This window comes from Salmo salar, chromosome ssa02 (assembly GCF_905237065.1).
Source record: "Salmo salar chromosome ssa02, Ssal_v3.1, whole genome shotgun sequence".
NCBI lineage: Eukaryota > Metazoa > Chordata > Actinopteri > Salmoniformes > Salmonidae > Salmo > Salmo salar.
Window position 1 is genome coordinate 57,553,870 of NC_059443.1, and position 24,501 is coordinate 57,578,370.

Sequence of the window (24,501 nt, forward strand, 5' to 3'; positions counted from 1 at the left end):
GAGAACTCCAGTAAGTGATCTAGAGCTATCAATGTTAGAGAAGAGCAAGAATGGGCATATCCTGGGAGGTGATGATCAACTGTAACCTATCTGATGCTCATAAATCTTGTACTAACATGGCACATGGCATCATTAAAGTGCAACACCCTCTGGCATTCAGGTAACACCCACTGGCTGCTGTGAGGTCATTTGGCAACCTCCACAGACTGTATATATGGCTCTGACAGCATCCTGGTGCACTTTTGGGAACACAGTGATGTGTTAGCCTGAGGTAGCCTAGGTATTCAACTGTTATGGCCGGCAGGCTTTTCAGGAGTAGTTTGTTGTGCAAGGATCCGGTTGAGAAGCCGGTCTCCATACACACAGTGCTACACACACACACACACACCCTCGGCCCCTCCCATTGATCACCCTGTTCCCACTGTTGTCAGAAAGGCTAAGGAGTGACTGGAGAAGTGCCAGCTGAACCCCATCCAAAACAAACCACTACCCCATCCTTCTCTACCCTGTCTCTTCTGACCTAAGCCACCAACTGCTTACTGGCATAAAGGCATTCACCCACCCTGACCAAACTGTCCCAGTCTCTATTGTACTGAACTACCAGGGCTGGGGTGACGCTGTCTGGCTGTCGGTGTGTGTGTGTGCGTGCGTGCGTGCGTGTGTGAGTGAGAGTATGTGTGTGTGTGTGTGAGTGTGTGTGTGCAGAAGGGTTGTGTGTGTGTCTTCATTTTGTTTGTCTTTCTTTCTGTCCGTCCATCTGCCCTCAACTGAACTTTAATTCAGACTTAATGGAGGCCCTATCTGAGTCTCATGTCTTGAGGGAGAAGACCATTGGAAGTTGCTCAACTTCTACATACTGAACGGTACTTTAACCATTCTTAGCCATGCTCACCATACGGCACCTAACACAGCAGCGCAGATCCTACGCTGTACACACTGGCTATGCAAAACGGCTTCCTCACGCCCAAATAGTTCTTCGGCAACAGGTGTCAAGTCGGGTTAATCGACACCATTCACCTAAAATCGTACCAGTTCTTCCTACTGTGTGTTTTTCTTTGTGTGTTTCCTGTAACTCTTCACTCTCTGCCTCCACTACTGCTACTTTTTTCTTGCAGTCTAATATTTCCATCCCGAGAGGTGCGATGGGGCCTAGTTTATTTCCTCTACCCCATGCTGGGTGGCATTCCTTGGGGCATGGAGATGTGAAGACCCCCTCCTGGTCCTCTATGGAATACTAAACAGGCTCTTTCTCCTTGTATTGCCCCTGGCCCACCCTGTGTGTGCCTACAGATTGTGTGCATGTATGTGTGTATGTGCAAGTGTGCGCAATCGAAGGGCGGGTGTGTGTGTTTGTGTGTTTATGTGTGTATGTGCGATCAAGGGTTGGGTGTGTATTCTGGGAGGCAGACAGGCTCCAACAGCGCTTTAGTGAATTTAGGAATAGTGCTTTTGGCTTCCAGCCCTGAGTTTTCGTCCGTTAGCAGTTCAACCAGTATTGAGAGAGAGAGATCAGTTAGAGGTGAGAGCCCTTGAGTGATATTGCCTTTACTATCCTCTAAAGCTGTCGAATGCTCTGTGTGGGATGTACCTGTGTGTAATTGGGCTGCTCTCTGTACCTCCCTCTTTCTTGTCTCTCTCTCTCTCTCTTTCTCTCTCTCTCTCTCACTCTCTCTCTCTCTCTCCCTCCCTCCTACTTCTCAGGCATGAAGAGATAAAGTAAGGTTCCTCTATTAGCATTAGACTGGATTAGAGCTGTTGGAGCGACACTGAATGAATGACAAGTGTCTCATGATCTTTAACCTTTAACCCCCCCCCCCCACCTCAATACACTCCGTGACCTCTTGGGTCTTCTCACAGTGACAGATTCCACTAGCCTAATTGAAATTCCTTTAGTGTTTCACTTACGACCATGTTTGAGTTAAGACCACGTTTGAGCACTTGTTTTAGAACTTGCATTTTAGGTTTGTGTTCACTGATCACTGTTCAACCAACACCTTTACTGAAAGCCTAAGAATGTATCTGTCAGTGTTTCACGCTATCAGTGTTTTGACTGGTGATGTTAATAAGGCTGACAGTACTACTTGTGTTGTCCTGTAGTCTGCACGCTTTCCAGATAGTGAGTGTGTATGTGTTCTGGGAGGCAGACAGGCTCCAACAGAGCTCTAGTGATGTTAGGAATTAAATAAATGTAACCTTTATTTAACTAGGCAAGTCAGTTAAGAACACATTCTTATTTACAATGACGGCCTACCCCGGCCAAACCTGGACCAATTGTGCACCACCCTATGGGACTCCCAATCACAGCCAGATGTGATGCAGCCTGGATTTGAACCAGGGACACCTCTTGCACTGAGATGCAGTGCCTTAGACAGCTGCACCACTCGGGAGCCCAACAGGGAGCGAGAGAGAGAATTATGCCTTTATTAGCCTCTAATGCTCAGTGTGGGATGATATACATGTGTGTTATTGGGCTGCCCTCTGTACCTCCCCCCCCTCTCTCTCTCCCTCTCTCTCTCCCTCCCCACCTGTCTCTCTCTCACCCCCCTCTCTCTCTCTCTCTGGTATGGTAAACTCTTGATAAACTGGGCACATTAAGAAGGCATTGACCTACTCACAATACTGGTGAATGCATATTCAATAGGAGTGTGTGCATGCATTGAGTTATTGAGCTTGTTTTGGCTGATCAGTGGAGTCTATGGTGCTACAGATGACAATCTGTTTGCCTTCCATTTGGGACTTATATTAGCCTACTGATCAACAACATTTGCATTGAAACATCACTCCAGCATGTCACGCCTGTATGGAAAGACATCATGTAGGCACTGCTGTTAGTTTGAGAATATAAAAGAACATCTATTCAATGCAAATGGGTCCAATTTAACGTGATTTGTGATCACGGATGCTTATCAAACTAGTATATTTTGTAATTTTCCGTGATCTGAATGTTTTCCTTCTATCTGTCAATAAGCATTTCTAAACAACTTCAGTCAGCAGCATACCACCCTGCATGCCACTGCTGGCTTGTTTCTGAAGCTAAACAGGGTTGGTCCTGGTCAGTCCTTGGATCGGAGACCAGATGCTGCTGGAAGTGGTGTTGGAGGGCCAGTAGGAGGCACTCTTTCCTCTGGTCTAAAAAAATGCCCCAGGGCAGTGTAGGGTGCTGTCTTTCAGATGGGATGTTAAACAGGTGTCCTGACTCTCTGAGGTCATTAAAGATCCCATGGAACTTATCTTAAGAGTAGGGGTGTTAACCCTGGTGTCCTGGCTAAATACTCAATCTGGCCCTCAAACTGTCACCTAATAATCCCCAATTTACAATTGGCTCATTCATCTCCTCTCCCCTGTAACTATTCCCCAGGTTGTTGCTGTAAATGAGAATGTGTTCGCAGTCAACTTACCTGGTAAAATAATGGATAAATAAAAATAAACTCAGCTGCCAGGATGAAATTCAAAACAACTCAATTGGCTTGTTCAGCTATCTGTCAACAAATGGGTGGTTTGTAACTTTATCCCACTGCTATGATTGGATAGAGTGAGGCTGTAGCCAGTGATGCCAATTTAGCACTTTTGTTGCTAGATAGAGCAACTTTTCAGACCACCCTGGCAACTTTTTTTTCAAACAGCACCTAGCAACAAATTTAGCTACTTTTACAAATTTATTTGGAACTTTTAGCAACTTTTGAAAAGTCACTCAAACGCTAACATGCACGCATTTTCCCTCTAAATGACACAAAAACGATTTTCTCTGTCACACACTCAATCACAACACACGTGTCTGGCTGCAAAAGTGCATTGTGAGTGACGTCAGCAGCAGGCCAGCAGCAATTTCAGCAAATTGCAAATCATTGTTGGCTGACTGCAGCAGCAGTAGTACGTGTTCGACGAGCCAAACCCAACGAATATAGTTGGTCACGAATGTTTGATCTTGAACAAACTTACAACGTCAATCAACACGTCTCAATCAAAATTGTACAGCCAGAAGTACAGAATAGAGTGGAAGTCTATACCTGAACAAATGTCAAATCATAGTTTTTGCCGAGATTTTTAATTTAATTAGTTTAATGTATTTTTATTATTAACAGTAACATGCAGTTTTTGCCGAGATGGTCAGTCAATTTGAGTAACGTTATTGTGTAGTCTACGTATTGACGCAGTTTTACGTTATCACCCAATGGCATCACAACGTCATTTCGCAACTTTTAGCAACAAATCAACTTGCCCTGAAAATTAGTTGGCAACACTGGCTGTAGCTCCGCTCCCTTTCACATGTCCGATTGCGGCTGGCCAGATCAGCACACCTGTAAATAGCTAACGTTACGCTTCGAACACACCGATAGAGGTTTGCGCAAAATAGCACGCATAATCATCTGGATATGCATGCAACAAAAGTTCAACATTAACCTTCTGCCACCATTTCTGTCAAGCCGTTTACGCATACAGTTTGACGCATACGTTCGATAAATCCAATGTATGTTTCACACCGAACACACTGCAAAGCAATGCTGCAAGGCAACCGCAGCGTTTCATTGCAAATGAATGTAATTCTGGTGTGCCAAAATGCAAAACACTGTCGGTGTGATCAAAGCCTTACTCCGCAAGTCAGATATGGCTCGTTGCTGAAAAGGGTTCATGTTCAAAATGATAACGAGCTCTACGTTGGCTATTAGCTCCTATCTGATATCTTAGCACCTTGTTTATCTAGCCAGCATAGTAGCTAATATATCTAGCTAGATAACACCACAGATGAAATGGTTATTTTTCAAAATATTTGCTAAAAGGTCACATAGCTATCTACTTAGCTTATTGCGTGCATAACTAAACTAATATTTGCAACAGGAGTTTGATTTTGGTCAGTGTGTCAATTCATCCATTTCAGCAGCTTTGTTATGTATAGGGACTATCGGCTAAGCCGATAGAGAAGGGCCGATAGACTAGAAAAGGCCAATATTGGTCCGATATATCGACTCGGCTGATTATCGGTCAATAGCCTCCATGACCTCCTGTGACCCCCCCACAAGCCTGATTTAAATCCCTTTAGTGTTTTACTTAACACCTTGTATGAGTTAAGACCTCATTTGAGCACTTGTTCTAGCACTTGGATTTTAGGTCTGAGCTCACTGTTCACTGATAACCAACATGTAATGACCTTTGCTGAAACTCTAAAAACGTGTCTATCATTGTTAGACGCTATCAATATTTTGACTGAAAGTCAGAGTACTATTTGCATAGTCCTGTAGATCTGTTGACTGTACAAAGATGAGTGTGTGTGTGTGTACCCCCCTGCTTACCTCTCCCCCTCTGTATGTAAATGTTAAAGTATTTTGTCTGTAATGTATTTTTCGTTATTTGTTTCGGACCCCAGTAAGACTAGCTGGCGCCATTGGTGTCGGCTAATGGCGATCCTAATAAATCAAATCTCTCTCGCTCTACAGCGTGGTGACAAAGCCCTTGCACATCCGGTCATCATGTGTACGCGGGTGTCCTTTAACCCCGAGCCTGGGTGCCATCTATTCCCAGAAGAAGAGGAGGAAGGAAAGGTGGAGGGCAGAGAGAGGGCAGAGTTAGACATGGACAGTGCTGTGGAGAGCAACCCGGGATCAGATGTCTCTGAAGGGGAGAGGAGCGGAGGAGACAAGGAGGATGGACCTGGGGGACTTTTCTTTCCTGGAGACAAGTGAGTACCTCTTTTAGTTGTTAATCTTTGTGTGGTGTTGAACATATGGTGTCTTCATAAGTGAACTCTCTTTATTAAAAAACTGTAGAGATTAGACTTGTTAATGTACATGTAATGTAACTCATCTACCTCATGTGAAATATATCATTTGCAATCTTATAAAAAAAATCTGCACTGTCAGAATCTGAATGGTCACCCTTAAAATTGAAAAATGAATGTATTTTTTCATTACGACACTTTAAACTTATTGAATGTTACTTCCTGAAAGTCTACTTCCTGTTTTTGCAGGTGCAGTCAGCTAAACCCATCAGTGACTTCAGACCTGTCGACACGTTCCTCTGCCTCTCTGAACGAGGAGCAGTTTGAGGACTACGGAGAGGGAGAGGACGTGGACTACACTCCCAGCAGCCCCTGCCCCGAAGACGAGACGCGTACCAACGGCTACTCTGACCTAGGCTCCTCTGTACCCTCCAGGTAGGGGGGGCCCTGACAGACTAATACACAGACACACTATTACATAGAGTATCATTATTACAACATCCACAGAAAGTTGGGGAACACCATATGCAACGACAAATACAAATGTATACGTGACCAAAACTGTGAGAAATGATATGAGACAGAAACACAAACACGAAGATGATTCATTACCTGTCAAACATCATGTGACCCAGAAAGGCAAACTGATAAACTAGAGAAATCTGCATAACACTGTGCAACAAAAATATGACAAATACATGCACAGCATCACCCAACCCAGAAATACAAACACACAGAGCTAAGAGTTTGAAGGATTTCAGATCCCTGTGGTGATGACTTACTGTACCCCACAGAGCATAATGTTATATTTTCACAAAACACCCACTGTCAAGTCTCATACCCCCTGTCCTATAAGTCTGTTACCCTCTTAATCTCCCTGTGTGTGTGTGTGTGTGTGTGTGTGTGTGTGTGTGTGTGTGTGTGTGTGTGTGTGTGTGTTTGTATGTGTGCATGTTAATATGAATGTGTAACCACTTCAGGCTGCTTCTCTCCTCTCTCAGAGCTTCTCTTACCAAACTCATTCGTTTTTACTCTTGACTGGAACTGAGTATGATGGTGTCCCAATGTACCCTATTACCTACATATTGCACTACTTTTGAACAGAGACCTATTGGCCCTGGTCAAAAGTAGTGCACCATAAAGGGAATAGGGTGCCATTGGAGACGTAGCCTATATGGCCCCCAGGGCCTCTCTTGATTAATATTCATCTATAGAGCTGTTTTGAAGGAGGATTTACTCCCAACATTATTCAGCTTTCTTGGTACTGCTCCGAATATCAAGTACCTAAACTCATTACTATGGACTTTTCTTTTGTTTGTCCTACTTCTAAGTTGAGTTTAGATTAGTGCTTTATGATATTTGTAGACCCAGACAGCAGCGTGGGGGGCTGAATACAGTGAACTGTGTGTTTGCACGTGCATGTAATGTGTTTTGTGTGTGTGGTCAGGCGGGCGGGTGGGGATGGGTGTAGTGTGAATACAATGTACTGTGTGTTTGCACGTGCATGTAATGTGTTTGTGTGTCTACTGTATTTGTATTTATGATGATCCCAGTAATTCCTGCTAAGGCAGATGCTACTCTTCCTGGGGTACAGAAAAATTAAGGCAGTTATACACAATTAACATTTACATTACATTACACAACAGATTTCACAACACATTAAGTGTATTCACTCGTGCCACTACTCTACTACCACATATGTACAACACAAAATCCATGTGTATGTTAGTGTATAGTGCGTTTGTTATCGTGTGTGTATATGTGTGTGCCTGTTTTTTTATCTGATTTTACTGCTTACTGTGTGTGTGTGTGTGTGTGTGTGTGTGTGTGTGTGTGTGTGTGTGTGTGTGTGTGTGTGTGTGTGTGTGTGTGTGTGTGTGTGTGTGTGTGTGTGTGTGTGTGTGTGTGTGTGTGTATTCTGTCTCTAACGCTTTTATCTTTATCTGTGTGTGTAGTGCTGGCCAGACCCCCAGGAAGACACGCCACCTGTACAACAATGAGATGATGGACGTGTACTGTTCCCAGTGCTGTAAGAAGGTCAACCTACTCAACGACCTGGAGGCCAGGCTGAAGAACCTCAAAGCCAACAGGTAACACAGGATAGGACACCCACCGACACCATTACACATACGGGCCTAGAGCCCGGCTGACTGACTGGATCTAGAACTGACGCAGGAGTTTTTTCATGTCAGATCACGTGGACAGTTAAACTCCTGGCTCTGAGAATGAGATGTGTTTTCACAGAAAATGAAGCTGGTCATTATTTCAGGGAAATGACACACTTCTATTGTCCACTATGTTTACCCTGACTGACTATTGTACTGTAGGTAAGATAGGTTAGATAATACTGTCATAGTGACCTGCTGTTTATTTTGGTGATGTCACAAAGGGCTTAAACGTCTTGTCCACGCCCATACACGCATACACGCACACACACACACACACACACACGCACACATACACAACTTGTTACGTAAATCCCCAAATGTCAGAATGGGTGGCCACCATTCATCAACCCACATCATCAGCGTGTGTACAGCGAGAGGTGTAGGCGGTCTATTTTCAGACATGTTATCCTTTGTGATCTTTATGGATTTAATCCCTTCCTCTGTAATCAAACAGACACACACACACACACTGCTTTGATGGACACACACTGACTGAGACTCACATCTCACATAGAACTTACTTATATAGACTTGCGCTCTCTTGTACACAGACACACAGACACATACACACACACACACACACCTGCAGTCCTATTATATGTAAGCTATAGCAGTAGTGGCCCTAGGCTGGATAACTCGTTAATGAATGTAATGAAGTGGTGAGGACTCTGGAATCGTTTTGTCTTCCCTTCAACTGCTGCTCTGTCTCTGCTGACTCTGCAGTTCTTCTGTCTGAAAAGATTATTCTCTACTAAGATGAATACCTGGGCTTACAGTAATTAGTCAGACCCCTACCTTCTGCAGGAGAGCAAGTAAAGACAGGGGGAGTAGTAAAGGGAGGAGAGGGAGAGAGGATGGGGAGGGGAAAGGGGGAATGGGAGTGGGAGAGAGAAAGTGAGAAGGGAGAGAGAAAGGAGGGAGGTTAGAGAACGTGGGATGATAAATAGTTGAATGGGCATGCAGAGAAGGAAAAAGCGACAAAGAGAGGGATTGTAGGAGAAGGATAAATTAAAGCAAAGATGGATGATGCAGAGTCGCTGAGAGTGAAGTGTTGCTGGCAGAGCGATGGAAAACTTCACAAGATCAATCCTTGAAGGAGGGACAGGAGGAGACAGAAAAAGAGGGATGGAGAGATGGATGATTGAAGACGTCTTGTCAGCATGCAGTCAGTCTGGGGAGATGCTTGAAATTGCATAAGTGTGTGTGTGTGTGTGTGTGTGTGTGTGTGTGTGTGTGTGTGTGTGTGTGTGTGTGTGTGTGTGTGTGTGTGTGTGTGTGTGTGTGTGTGTGTGTGTGTGTGTGCGTGCGCACGTGCATTTGTGTGTGTGCATACTCTTACACCTGTGTGTGTGAGAGAGATTTCTCGCTTTGATTTAATGGTGAAGCAGACACAAAGCTTTGAGACATAACTATTGCTGAGCCCGCAAAACTACTGTTCCTATAGGCATCCTCAGGGAACATTATTTCATTAACATTGACATCCCCTTCATGCCCTACTCTCTGGTTGTGTCGTAAATGGCACCCTTTTCCCTTTATAGGGCTCTACTATTGACCAGGGTCTATAGGGCTCTACTATTGACCAGGGTCTATAGGGCTCTACTATTGACCAGGGTCTGTAGGGCTCTACTATTGACCAGGGTCTGTAGGGCTCTACTATTGACCAGGGTCTATAGGGCTCTACTATTGACCAGGGTCTATAGGGCTCTACTATTGACCAGGGTCTATAGGGCTCTACTATTGACCAGGGTCTATAGGGCTCTACTATTGACCAGGGTCTGTAGGGCTCTACTATTGACCAGGGTCTATAGGGCTCTACTATTGACCAGGGTCTATAGGGCTCTACTATTGACCAGGGTCTATAGGGCTCTACTATTGACCAGGGTCTATAGGGCTCTACTATTGACCAGGGTCTATAGGGCTCTACTATTGACCAGGGTCTATAGGGCTCTACTATTGACCAGGGTCTATAGGGCTCTACTATTGCCCAGGGTCTATAGGGCTCTACTATTGACCAGGGTCTATAGGGCTCTACTATTGACCAGGGTCTATAGGGCTCTACTATTGACCAGGGTCTATAGGGCTCTACTATTGACCAGGGTCTATAGGGCTCTACTATTGACCAGGGTCTATAGGGCTCAACTATTGACCAGGGTCTATAGGGCTCTACTATTGACCAGGGTCTATAGGGCTCTACTATTGCCCAGGGTCTGTAGGGCTCTACTATTGACCAGGGTCTATAGGGCTCTACTATTGCCCAGGGTCTGTAGGGCTCTACTATTGACCAGGGTCTATAGGGCTCTACTATTGCCCAGGGTCTGTAGGGCTCTGGTCAAAAGTAGTGCACTATAAAGGGAACTTGGTGCCATTTGGAACACACACTTTTTCTCCTCTTGTACAAATACTGATTAACAATACTACCTTAATACCAATCAAACAGCAATTAACTTTTCTACCTATAATTCATTGTTATAACTAATAAACAAATATATCCATGACATCTGACAAGGGTAAGACTAACTGGGATGTTTTCTGATTCTTTTTCTCCAGCCCCAATAGGAAAATCTCCAGCACAGCCTTTGGCAGGTCGGTCACATCTCCATATGTTTGTGTGGTTACTGTGTTTGTTTTTGTATGTTGGCCATTTCCTTGTTGATCCTGTCCGTTAGTCATGTGATCATTATGTTAGCCAGTGTTAGCCACTATCTAAGTAATTCTTCCTAAGTAATACGGTAATGGTTTTAGTATACTGAACCTATCTACCTCTTCTGTGTTCACTTTACTACTACAGTTACAACTGTGTACAGATATTAATTTGACCAGTTTCTCACAGCAGGGAAATAAACCTGCAGCAACGGGAAATATGGGCAAATGAAGGAAATTGATGAACAGGGTGATCAAATTAAGATGCTTGTTTGTACTGTACACATAGACGCAAGGGCACTGTGTTCAACATACAAGTGTACCTGTATACAATGCAGTGGAGGCATTATTATAGATTATTTTACAATACACATACCAACGACAACATCACACAACATCAACTACATCACACCTGCCCAGACCCACATGCTGACACCCCCATCGCAAGCGCCCGCATCACTCTCCACCATATGGCCTCAAACTGCACCATCTTGTTTCTCTCCATTGCCCACACACTTTCAACATTTAGATAATAAAGCATTCAAGTTTTCCATTGTGTTAACAATGGAGGATTGGTTGATTTTCAAGGTTTTGTATAGCTTGCCTATCATATGAATATCCTTTCATTGTGGTCAGTGTCTAGGGCTTTTTCCTACTTCCCTCCTCTAGCCTGTGAATTAAACTGACAAGAGAGATTTGGCCTGCCAGCACTGATCTATGTGTATAGTGTTTTCCCCAACCTCTACTCTTTTCCTTTCTCTTGTCCTCTACTCTCTCCTCTCTACTCTTTTCTTTCTCTTGTCCTCTACTCTCTCCCCTCTACTCTTTTCCTTTCTCTTGTTCTCTACTCTCTCCTCTCTACTCTTTTCCTTTCTCTTGTCCTCTACTCTCTCCCCTCTACTCTTTTCCTTTCTCTTGTCCTCTACTCTCTCCTCTCTACTCTTTTCCTTTCTCTTGTCCTCTACTCTCTCCTCTCTACTCTTTTCCTTTCTCTTGTCCTCTACTCTCTCCTCTCTACTCTTTTCCTTTCTCTTGTCCTCTACTCTCTCCCCTCTACTCTTTTCCTTTCTCTTGTCCTCTACTCTCTCCCCTCTACTCTTTTCCTTTCTCTTGTCCTCTACTCTCTCCTCTCTACTCTTTTCCTTTCTCTTGTCCTCTACTCTCTCCTCTCTACTCTTTTCCTTTCTCTTCTCCTCTACTCTCTCCTCTCTACTCTTTTCCTTTCTCTTGTTCTCTACTCTCTCCTCTCTACTCTTTTCCTTTCTCTTCTCCTCTACTCTCTCCTCTCTACTCTTTTCCTTTCTCTTGTCCTCTACTCTCTCCTCTCTTATACTCTCTCCTCTCCTCTACTCTCTCCCTCTCTTCTACTCTCTCCCTCTCTTCTACTCTCTCCCTCTCTTCTACTCTCTCCCTCTCTTCTACTCTCTCCCTCTTCTACTCTCTCCCTCTCTTCTACTCTCTCCTCTCTTCTACTCTCTCCTTCTCTTCTACTCTCTCCCTCTCTTCTACTCTCTCCCTCTCTTCTACTCTCTCCCTCTCTTCTACTCTCTCCCTCTCTTCTACTCTCTCCTCTCCTCTACTCTCTCCCTCTCTTCTACTCTCTCCCTCTTCTACTCTCTCCCTCTCTTCTACTCTCTCCCTCTCTTCTACTCTCTCCTCTCTCACTCTCTCCCTCTCTTCTACTCTCTTCCTCTCTTCTACTCTCTCCCTCTCTTCTACTCTCTCCATCTTCTACTCTCTCCTCCACCCTACTCTCTCCTCTCTTCTACTCTCTCCCTCTCTTCTACTCTCTCCCTATCTTCTACTATCTTCTCTCTTCTACTCTCTGGCTCTCTTCTACTCTCTCCCTCTCTTCTACTCTCTCCTCTCTCTACTCTCTTGTCTCTCTCTACTCTCTCCCTCTCTTCTACTCTCTCCTTCTCTTCTACTCTCCTCTCTCCCACTCTTCTACTCTCTTCCTATCTTCTACTCTCACCCGCTCTTCTCGCTCTCCCTCTCTACTACTCTCTCCCTTTCTACTCTCTACTCTACTCTCCTCTACTCTCTCCCTCTCTACTTTCTCCTCTCTTCTACTCTACCCCTCCTCCTCTCTCCCTTTCCTTTCCTCTCTACCTCTCCTCCTCGCCTCTCTCCCTTTCCTCCCTACCTCTCCTCTCTTTTCTCCTTTTCCTTTCCTTTCCACCTCTCCTCCTCTCCCCTCTCTCTTTCCTTCCCTACTCTCTACTTCTCCTCCTCTCCTCCCCTACTCTTTTCCTCCCTTTCTCCTCCTCCTCTTATTGATGAATATACTCTGTAATGGAGGCTGGTGTGAAGGCATTCCATTAGTTAGAGTGGGGCCAGCTGTTGTGGCGGCAGTTTGAATGTCACTGTGTGTGTGTGTGTGTGTGTGTGTGTGTGTGTGTGTGTGTGTGTGTGTGTGTGTGTGTGTGTGTGTGTGTGTGTGTGTGTGTGTGTGTGTGTGTGTGTGTGTGTGTGTGTGTGTGTGTGTGTGTGTGCGTGCGTACATATGGGCATGCATGCCTGTGTGTCTTTGTAGTGTAATAGTGTGTGATGTGTGTGTCTGCACTCCATGCAATATGATCAGCTCCCCCACTGGCACAGCCTTTTTGCTTATAGTCCCTTTTACATCCTATCCTGCAGCATTCTCTCTGCAAGAGTGGACACACAGTGGCATTATGGTTCAGCAGTAAAGCTCAGATTGATGCCCTATGGGGTGAAGCTAAAAAAGGATAGCTCTAGGACTACCACAGTTGGGAGAGATTTTATTGTTTTTTTCTTCAAGTCTTGTATAACAGCCTCTTCCTCTCTCTTCCTCTCTCTCTGTCTGCAGGCAGCTCCTCCACACCAGTAACTTCAGCAGCAGCAACGGCAGCACAGAGGACCTGTTCCGAGACAGCATCGACTCCTGTGACATCGACATCACTGAGAAGGTACCGTAGAGATACATTGTGTTCTGTTTAATTCTATGGAAGGGACCGCCATTTATTGTGTCTGTCTCTGTCTGTGACCGTTCCACTGCGTGCACTCCATTCTATTAAGGTGAAAATTGATAGGATACCAATTGTGAAATTGATTGCATTGGCTGCTACTGTCAAGCTGTGTTCTGCTGTGAATCAAGATGAATGGCTCTGGCAGAGCTTGTTGCTGATTGTGCTGGCTGAAGTAAGGACATTGGATGAACGCATGATATAACATCTCTTAACCTCTCGCTCTCTCTCCCCCTCCTCCTCTCTCTGTCTCTCTCCCACACACAGGTGAGTTACCTAGAGAAGAAGGTAGCAGAGTTGGAGAATGACACGCTGATGAACGGAGATCTCAAGTCTAAGCTGAAGCAGGAGAACACACAGCTGGTTCACAGGTAGGAGGTTTACACACACACACATTCATGCCCACCCACCCATGTGTGTGAGCATGTTTTTGCATATCTCATTTATGCTTATGTTTGTTTATGTGTGTGTGTGCATGCTTGTGTGTGTGCGTGTGTGTGTGTCGCTCACAGGGTCCACGAGTTGGAGGAGCAGTTGAAGGACCAGGAGGCGCGGGCGGAGCAGAACACAGAGGAGGAGCAGAGACGACACCGTGAGGCCTACAGCAAGATGGAGAGAGACAAGAACACTGAGCTAGAGCTGCTACACAACCGGTAACACACACACAAACACACTTACTTCAATCATTTATACACTGCATCGTAGATACTTATATTTACATCTATGCGTGTACACAAAGGTGCTATCTAGAACCTAAAAGGGTTCTTTGGCTGTCCCCATAGCATAACCCTTTGAAAAAAACATTTTGGGTTCCAGGTAAAACCCTTTTGGGTTCCATGTAGAATTATTTCCACACAGGGTTTTACATGGAACCCAAAAGGTTTCTACCTGAAACCTAAAAGGGTTCTTTGGCTGTCCCCATAGCATAACCCTTTGAAAAAACATTTGGGGTTCCAGGTAAAACCCTTTTGGGTTCCATGTAGAATTATTTCCACACAGGGTTTTACATGGAACCCAAAAGGGTTCTACCTGAAACCTAAAAGGGTTTTACCTGGAATCAAAAAGGGTTCTCCTATGGGGACAGCCAAAGAACCCTTTTGGAAGCCTTTCTTCTAAGAGTGTAGTCCATAGAGCTAGGTAGATAGCATAGATTAGGCCTTGAGCTAGATACCAAATCCAGACCTTGAGCTCTGCCGTACTGCTAATTTCCACTTCTCTTTGTTAGTGGCCTTGTTTTGAATAACCCTGACATATGTTAAACATGATGAGTTATCATAATGTGTTTCCTCTTCTTCCCCTACAGAGTCCAACAGCTAGAGGAGGAGAACGGGGATATATCGGTGAACATGTGCAGACTGAAGTCTCAGACAGAGAAACTGGACGAGGTATGTGCGTGCTTGCTTACATATCATCCTCAGAGACACAGTAGGCTCCAGTACTACTATCTCTACACAGACAGAGACCTCGATAACTGGTTACAAAAACATCAACACCCACCCATCAACAGCACGTGACCAATTGCCACAGTCACACACACACACACACACACACACACACACACACACACACACACACACACACACACACACACACACACACACACACACACACACACACACGTTTGGAGGTGTGAAGGCTACAGCTGGGCTCATATCAACACCTCTATTTCCAGCCTGCCTGGTGAAAACATGCAAGGCAGTTGGCATGATCATTTGATTGTGTGATTGTGTGAACTCCTGACAGAGAGTCACACTAACTAACTAATTGCTATGCTATACACGTCAGGTTTCCTGACGACTCAAACTGAATTATTTCACTACATACTTCAGTCTGAGACTGCCATCGTTGAAGTCGTCTGTGGTGACGTCAAAATGAGGGCTGTTGTACAAAACAAAGTCATCAGCAATTTGATTGTATCAAAGCCAATGACGGATTTTCAAACCGCCGCTTTACCCACGTCTATTCTGTCTCTGGCCCAACCCATTGGTTTCTGGAACCAATCAGAGTGGCTAGAATGTTGTTCCATTCTAACAATCGTCGGGGAGGGACTCAGATCCAGAATCATTGCGGAGAAGAAACTAATGTCAGTGGGCGTGACATAGCGTTTGGAGGGAGAAATTCGTTTGGGTAGCCAGGCAACATTTCATTGCCAGCTGTAGAGAATATTTTTATGAATAGCTGTTTTTGCAGTATTTGCACTATGCATAGAGTACTGTAAATTCATGATAATGATAGTTAATTTTAAGGTATGTGTCTTTAATGTTTCTTCTTACAGGACTATTCACTGTGCATTATTAGACTGACTGTGTTCTTGATTACCGCATACATCCTAACAACCTAATGCCTTATTCATACTGTGGGACCTTTATTGTGTGAACACCATGTGACTTTTATTTTGATGAGCTACTCTGGAGGTTGGGGGTAGAGCAGAGGTTATTGGGTAATCAGGGGTCAGTTTTGAGATTGAGTGACTCCACCCTCTCTAGCTTGTTGTATTATTTTGCCTCTCCCTAAGTTATTGTACTTGGCTTATAGGGCCGCCCCAAACTGCACTGTGCTGGCTTGGGGCTTTTCTATTCACATTGTCCTTCCCAGCACGGTTCCAGCAACTATAGTGGATGTGTAACCAGTCCAGCCCAGAACAGATTGCCTTGGCTTTGGCCTGTAATGTGAATCAGGCATACGTTTGAAAACGATCCATGCTTCATTCTGTGTGCATGATCACATGTATTTGAATGTGTCTATATGTGTGTGTTGTCAGGAGAAGCAGCGTATGACATACAAGCTGGAGGACACCAGTCTGAGGCTGAAGGATGAGATGGACCTCTACAGGAAGATGATGGACAAGCTGAGGCAGAACAGACACGAGTTCCAGAAGGAGAGGGAGGCCATGCAGGAGGTGGGAGGAGGGATAACACACACACAGGGACACACGCGCACACCCACACAAACACACACACACACACATGCGTGTACACACACTTATACACACTTTTACATGTAGTGTGAAACGAAAGCTCATGATGCCTCTCCCACTCCTCTGAACTCTCTAGTAGCTGAATGTTTGTATAGAATACGTTTGCACATAAACCAGTCTGCCCACTGCATCAGACTGGTCTACGTGGCTATCCCAGGTACTCTTTATACTAAACAGTCTTCACGACAGCTACCACATATCGTCCCTGGTTGTGTCCCTCTCCTGCAGTTGATTGAGGACCTTCGTCGGGAGCTGGAGCACCTGCAGCTGTTCAAGCTGGAGACAGAGAAGCCTGGCCGTGGCCGCAGCTCCTCCTCTGGGCTGACGGAGTTCAACGCCAAGACCAGAGAAATGGAGCTGGAGCACGAGGTCAAGAGACTCAAACAGGTGAGCTTGAGAGCTAGTGGCTGATGCTAACTCTATATGAATGCATTGTTACTTCCTCTTTTGGGGTATTTGCTAAGATTTAATTGGGCAAGACACTTAAGCAGGCGGGGCTCAAAAACAATCATTTACAGTGTTTGTTTTTTTTTACACACGTCCCCCCTCAATTCCACCTCTTAGTATACTGTATGTGTTTGTATATGCCACCACTATATACTGGTGTGCGAGTTAACAGTGTTTCGAGTGATAGTCTAATGCTGTGAGTACAGTCTCAATATAGAGAGTGGCATACACTAGTAATATCTATCTACAGTGTGTCTTATCTACTGTCGGTGTTGTCCTTTCGACTTCTAGATAGTGTGCCATTTCTAGGCAGTGAAAACCATTGATATCTGTCTGTCAAGGGCAGTGAAATTACATTGTTATTGTTCCCCATCCTTGTTAGGAGCATCGGACCTAGTATAAACATGAGATAAGAGATAAGAGAAGATGAAAGTGTTTCTAAGATGTCCTCTCAGACAAGGCAGACGTTATGATACTAAACCACAAAGCCTTGAGGCAAACGCAGGCAAGAGGCTCTAATGCTCTAATGCTGAGACATACAGTGTTGCGGTATCTTCATGTGTAAAGATTTGATATTCTACTGTAGGCATCTTTCTTGCCTTCGGTCAGTACACACTGTCAAACTGACAGTAACGCTAGGAGAGTAATCACAGTGCCTCGCCTCGCCTTGCCTGCAGCTTTCATCTGGATCTGTCTTGCTCTCTCTCTCTCTCTCGCTCTCTTTTTTTTCTCTCTCTCACACTAGCCTGGTTGCCGTCTCTGCTCAGCTGTTACATTTGGCAAATGACAAGAGTGGCAAGGGGTGGAATGTTAGCTAAAAAGACTGGTACCCAGACTATTTTCTGCAGTCACAGGCTTTGATTAGAAACCTGTGACTACAAGGCTGGAAGACAAACATTACTTCTGTCTCTAATTGGTGTCAGGCAGATATGTGATGCCCTTTTTCTCTTTTCTCAACACTTTTAGATGAAATGGTGTTTATCTGAAACTCCTTATTTAAAACACTCATAGGTTACTATTTATAATCTGTTATTTTATAATAGTACTGTTTCATATTTGAGAAAGGGTTCAAAAGAGAATGCAGATCAGCTAGCTGATGTGATAGTATTCCAAACAGGGATGAATGAGTCTCTTCCCTCTCATGTCTCCCTGTGCTCCTCTTTGCTCCTCCTCTGTGTGTCCAGCGGTTTGTCTCACAGGACTTTCCTCTGACCTCTGACCTCCGCCACCTTGTAGTATCCGCTGGGGCACGCCTCCGTCACGGTCAGATGGTAAACAAACCCACTGTTGTTTCTTGTGAGCTTTAACCTTTGACCCCTCCCATTAACCACAGCTAATATCACCACCATACAGCGCCTATAGAGCTTCACCCCGTCGACACAGGGCACAGTTTGTGCCATAACACCGTAATAAACATAATAACCCGTGTCCTGTCCTGTAGGTGTTACTGTAGATGTAGTGTTCTGTGTCGGCTGCTGTTGAAATCGAGAGATGGTTTGTCGTGGGTGTAGTTGTGTGAGGCTTCAGTAGTCTAATCTAACAGGCCTTGCCTACTGACACAGTGTGGATGAAGTGGGGCGCTTGGAGAATTGAGATGAATCTCATCAAGCTGTGGACCCCCTCTAAACCCATCACTCTAAACCCATCGCTGTGGACCCCCTCTAAACCCATCGCTTCAGTCTGCCAAATCAAACTATGACACTCATCGCTCTCTCTCTCGCTCTCTCTTTCCTTCCCTCCTCTCTCCCTCTACTTCCCCCTCCCTCTTCTCTCTCTCAAACTCCCACCCTCCCCTCTTTGTCCCTTCCTCCCTCCTTCACTCCCCACACCACCCAACAGGAGAACCTGAAACTGAGGGAACAAAACGACGACCTGAATGGTCAGATCCTCAGTCTGAGTCTGTATGAGGCTAAGAACCTGTTCGCCACCCAGACCAAGGCCCAGTCGCTGGCTGCCGAGATAGACAACGCCTCACGAGACGACGTGAGTTTTTCATTCATAATGCTAATCATTTGATGATTTGATCATTTCGGAGTAACCCTGCAAGAGTAACCCCATTGATTAAGGTCATAGTACACATGGCATTTAGACAGTAGGCATGTATGTGATCAGGTTCTTAGGCATGCAGTAGGTTACATTACTATCATAAAATAGTGTATTGCTGGTGTAACCGTTCTGATTGTACGGGGGACCACGCTTGTCTGATGAGTAACCTTGCCTAAGACCTGAAGAGTTGCATTCTGCATGACATCAGGGTTAGCTGGTATAACCAGATAATGGCACCACCATATCTGATGGTAACATAACATTAATTTGATATTTCTCCACAGTTGATGGAGGCCCTCAAGGAGCAGGAGGAGATCAACTTCCGTTTGCGGCAGTACATGGACAAGATCATTTTGTCTATCCTGGACCACAACCCCTCCATCTTGGAGATCAAGACCAACTAGAAACCCCCAACTAGAAACCCACTACTAGAACCCCCTCCGGGAATGGGGAAAGGGAAAGGAAGACTAGCCATGCTGGGGCCTGGGACAGCTGGACATCATTGCCCCCTGCTGCCCCAGGAGTGAAACTGTGAACTTGGGAGTATTCATTAGGCACAAAACAGAAGAAAACAGACAAATTGGGAGGTACTACCTGGACTTGTCCAATTAGAAAAACTAGTTTTTGTGTTCCGTTGCTAAACGTTTTGCTACGGTGTGGTCTACTGAATATACAACTGGAGCTATAGGGGATTTTCTGTGTTGACTTCTAAAGTTTTGGTACTTCACCATCATACTGTTCTATTCTGTGACTCATCAACAGATGTTGGTATCTCCCTCATGTCTCCTTCATGCACTTTCTTCTTTGTTCTCTATTTTTTTCTCACAGCCTCATCTTTAGTCTTAAACACAATCGAGATGAATTATTACTGGGAAAAATAATTATACTGGGCAGGTGCTTTGAATATGTAGGGCATTACTGGTTGTTGAACACTGGATATACGTACTCTAGTGGTGTGTATAGAAACAATGTGAACACAAACCTATTGCTCTTCAACAGCGTGTGTTGTAGCCATAGGGGAAGACAGGAACAGAGAGAGACTGGCAGATAGACAAACAGAGATCTTTAGCTTCCAGACAACCCTATCCCCACTGTTTCCTTAAAGTTGATCTGTGTTTGATCGCTGAAGATCGGTATGTGGGCAGAGGCATGTTGATGAAGAAAGTAAAGCAGCACGTGTTTCTGTGCGTAAGAAGAGTGACAGAAAGAGATGAAAGGAGGGAGAGAAGGCGAGAGAAAGTATTGTACAAGCATCTCCATGTCAAAAGATATTGGCTTTGACTCAAGAAGATATCAGTCATGTGAAGTGATAATGAGAGGCAGCAGAACTTGGTGTGATGGAATGCTTTCAGGAGGATGGAATGGCTTAGTGAAGTCAAAGAAGGAACAGGTGAAGTGTATCGGTCGGTACAGAACAGGGGAAGATAAGAGAAGAATGCCTTCCTAGGGAACTCTGAGATGACGGTACAGTGTGATCTGTGTAGAGTAAGACTGTATGATAAATCCATATAGTAAATTCTTAACTCACACAGTGAGTTGTTAATTGGCTGGTTGAGAATTTCCGGATGCCAAATTCCTCTTAATCATCATTATTTTCTACTCAGACTTTTTGTGGTAAGTCTGTCTAAATAAATTGGTTAGACCTGGGATATCTGCTATGAAGAATGTCCCATTGCATAGAGCTGCTATAGCTACCCACATAAAAAAAATACTATAGTATTCACTGTAGTGTTTTGTTGACTTTTTTTCTGACTTACGGAGTCCGCAAAAACACTGCAGTGAATACTGTAGTATTTATTGTAGTATTTACTGTAGTATTCTGTATTATACTGTAGTATTTATTGTAGTATTTACTGTGGTATACTGTATTATACTGTAGTATTTACAGTTAACTATAGTATAAATACTGTAACAATCGAAAACTGTAGTATATACTATAGTAATAATGTATTGTTTTTGTGGAATGTAGTATTTACTGTAGGGTTTTTGCAGACATTACTGTAGTATTTACGACATTGTTTTAGTTTTATTATCTTTGACATAGAAATGGAGGCTTTCTCCTTCAGGAAACCTACTGGAGAAAAACAAAAAGAGCAGATTTTCCATAACCTGTAGGTAGGACTGGGGTCTAAACAGATTGTTCAGAGCTTCTGCTCTTTTCTATAACCTGTAGAGAACACAATACATGGTCTATACTTGGCATGTCGTTTTCTGACTTGTGGGTGGCGCAAATTGCGATATGGGGGATGGGGAATGGGCAGGGTATATGCAGTTAAGATACTGTAGTATTTACAACAGTATTTTTTGTGGCTAATACTATAGTATTTACTATAGTTTCTACAGTATACTATAACATTCTATAGTAAGTACTACTGTACACATGATCAAGGAATACTACAGTGTGTAGTATAGTATACTACAGTTTACTATAGAATTCTATAGTAGGTACTTTATTATTTTATAGTATACTGTAGTATTTTTTTATGTGGGTATTAGCCCATTAGCCTATATGCTTTATATTTATATGTCGGACACTGCCACTCCACTCTCCCTATATCCACACTGAACTAGAGACAAACCCTGCCAGCATACAGGGCTGTCAAGTCAACAGCATAACAATGTACAAGCACACGAATGTAACCCTATGGATGTGAATGTACAGAATGCTTAATGCATTCTGCATAGAGATAGATGCAGTATTTATCTCTATGTTATTCCACATCTCAATGTGTTTTATGAATTTCCTCTGGGTGTTAAGCCATGTCAGTGTGGCTCATTGAATCATCCCTATCATCTCTATATAAGATACTGTAGTATACTGCAGTATATTCATCAGAAGGTCACTTACTGTAGACTAGAATTTGGTACTAATAAGACTGGAATAGCAATCATACTGGGTTTATATAGAGTATATGGGTAGTGTTTGCCCATTGGCTAGTATACTGTAAATATCATCAATGTCTCACGTAGCTAACATTCTCTCTGTTAAAACCTAATGGGTTTTTGTGTACAAATCTACATTTTGTTGAGACAGTTTTCAAATGTCATACAGTAGGCCTTTGCTGTACTACTGTATTCGAGAGGACGTTCATAGGCAAAGGGGATAAACTGCTGTAAATTAAATTGCTCTAAACGTATGTTTTGCTTCCTTGCACAAAAAGATGTTGTTTTTTCTTATTTTTGCATGTTTTCACCTTTTCTGGTATTCGTGCCTTTAAAACACTTATCTATTTTTCTTTTTCTTAATATAGTTATGTTGTTTAGACAACTTAATAATGAATATTTTTACTGTTGCTTTAAAAAAAAAAATGTCTGAAAGTTGTTCATGACTTGTAAATGTTGTACAGAGATACTTTAGTTAGGATTTGTATTGTGCCACTCACCACACTTTTACAGATGAGACCACAAAAATACTATTTTATACAGTTCTATCAGGAAATGGCCAGGTAATCAACTCTAGTTTATAAAACTGTTACAGCACAAGTTTATTTTTTATTTTTTTTCTCCCCAATTGTGTGATATCCAGTTGGTAGTTACAGTCTTGTCCCATTGCTGTAACTCCTGTACGGACTCGGGAGAGGTGAAGGTTGACAGCCAGTCCTCCAAAAAACGACCCTGCCAAGCCGCACTGCTTCTTGACACAGTGCTCGCTTAACCCGGAAGCCAACCGCACCAATGTGTTTCAGGAAACACGGTACAACTGGCGACTGGGATGGAACCCGGGTCTGTAGTGATGCCTCAAGCACTGCGATGCAGTGCCTTAGACTGTTGCGCCACTCGGGAGGCACAGCACAAGGTTTTTTATTTAAAAACAGATGAGCATTGGGGGAATATTTCGTTTTTTTCTGTTTCTGCGGTAACCTATCTATGAATGCGGTGTCCATTGCTTTTCAGATCGCTTTGGTTTCTGCATCCTTTCAAAGTATGTTGATATGGTTTCCCCCTGTCTTCCTATACACTAAATAAACTGGTGAGCAATATTACTTTTCTCTATACCAAGCTAGCACAACAAGGTTTACTTCTACAACCTTGATAGATTCACTTCACACAAATTGAAATGAAATTGAGATACATTGAGAAATGTCTTCAAATTGAGCGTTGACCTCATCCTCATGTAGAAGCCCTCCTATCGTTTGAGGAGATGTTGACCAATGGCATCCCATTTCAGACAGTACAACAGCCAATCACCTGTTGAGCACTGTCACAAAGTTTCACTTGCAACATTTTAAATAAACTCAAACGTGTGAAAGATGTAGTCTCCTATTCTTCAAGATAGTGAGAGGTTGGATTTTAATGTGCACAAGGTGTGGCATTGTGGCAATAAGAATGGCTTGGGCTTGTGATATCTTGTTATTTTCTGTTACCTTGTTTCTGTTGTCCTAATTCTCTACCACATACCATTATTACTCATACATTGAAGCACTGTACTGTATGTGGCTGTAAGTAGGCTACTACTTATGATATGAGGTCTTATCTGCAATTGTGATGTACAAACAACTTTAAGCTGTAAATAAAGAGATTTTCCCTGGCATGATTACAACCTGATGAATGCTAATTTCATAAATGAAAATGTCAACTTCTTACAGTATGATCAAAGGAATACTCTGTCCTGTTTTTGGAATAATAATGTTTGCCATTGATTCAAACACTCCAAATGCAGAAAAACAGGTTTGCTACAATTGATAAAATGTGGTCCTAATGTGAGATTTCCTGTATAGACAACTCTCTAGCTGCAGTGTGCCTGATGTGGATCTTCTATCTATGCTGACCTAAATCTCACAGCCCTGAGATTTAATTTGTGGGACCCAGAGAATTCTCAAAGAGCTAGAAATGATCTAGATCAGTGTACTTCAACACATACATTAAACCCCTGATTCATACTGTGTCAATTGATTCAAGATTATGATGGTGGAATGGGGCACTAAAACCTTTATTATATGCATGTTTCAATAAGTTGTTCTACAGAGAATGAATAGGGTTGGACTGAAGGAAAAAAACGAATCAGTACAAAATAATAAACCAAGCAGTAAACCACGTGGATGTCAAAACAGAGGCGACTCCACCATGTGCCTGATGTCATACACTGCATTCGAATCCCACGGGAGGTAAGTGTACGAGGAATTGGTTAATTAGCTAGCAATTTACCTTACCTTGATTTTCTTTTTATAATTGCCCTTTCTGAAACCCAAGTTTATGTAGTTAAATTGAGCTATTGAGTTTACATGAAAGGGGAAAAAATTATATGTTAATTGATGCTGGAATAAAGTGAGCTTGCAAGCTAACAAGCGACGTTCGCTAACTATCGAGCAATCAATATATTAGCAACCGGAAGACTGTTAATTTAGTAACGTATGCAGTATTTTGTCAAATGTAGCCTATTGCTATAATCCATGTTGTCGGTTTAATTATTAGTGAAGGAGGACTTGCCTCGTCAAAATGTGTGGCAGCAAGGTGATATCGATAGAGAGATAGTGCAAGCTTTCTCTATAACGGCTGGGATTTTGTAGAATGACGCTGTTAACA

The 24,501-nt window shown here is 43.5% G+C and overlaps 1 protein-coding gene across 3 annotated transcripts in view; it reads left to right on the top strand.

The window, feature by feature from the left end:
• Positions 1-23,518, top strand: part of LOC106587336 (rab11 family-interacting protein 4A) — an 89,043-nt gene extending 65,525 nt beyond the window's left edge. For 2 of the 3 annotated variants that reach the window (XM_014175647.2, XM_014175665.2), the window contains 13 exons: positions 5,433-5,674; positions 5,963-6,148; positions 7,669-7,803; positions 10,429-10,464; positions 13,352-13,451; positions 13,776-13,879; positions 14,021-14,161; positions 14,812-14,893; positions 16,270-16,407; positions 16,714-16,872; positions 18,117-18,203; positions 18,772-18,915; positions 19,263-23,518. In XM_014175647.2, the coding sequence (XP_014031122.1) occupies positions 5,433-5,674; positions 5,963-6,148; positions 7,669-7,803; positions 10,429-10,464; positions 13,352-13,451; positions 13,776-13,879; positions 14,021-14,161; positions 14,812-14,893; positions 16,270-16,407; positions 16,714-16,872; positions 18,117-18,203; positions 18,772-18,915; positions 19,263-19,382 (1,674 nt within the window). In that variant the 3' untranslated portion in view covers positions 19,383-23,518. The remainder of the gene's footprint in view (positions 1-5,432; positions 5,675-5,962; positions 6,149-7,668; positions 7,804-10,428; positions 10,465-13,351; positions 13,452-13,775; positions 13,880-14,020; positions 14,162-14,811; positions 14,894-16,269; positions 16,408-16,713; positions 16,873-18,116; positions 18,204-18,771; positions 18,916-19,262) is intronic. The other variant, XM_014175657.2, reaches the window with a different exon arrangement.
• The last annotated feature ends 983 nt before the right edge of the window (positions 23,519-24,501 follow it).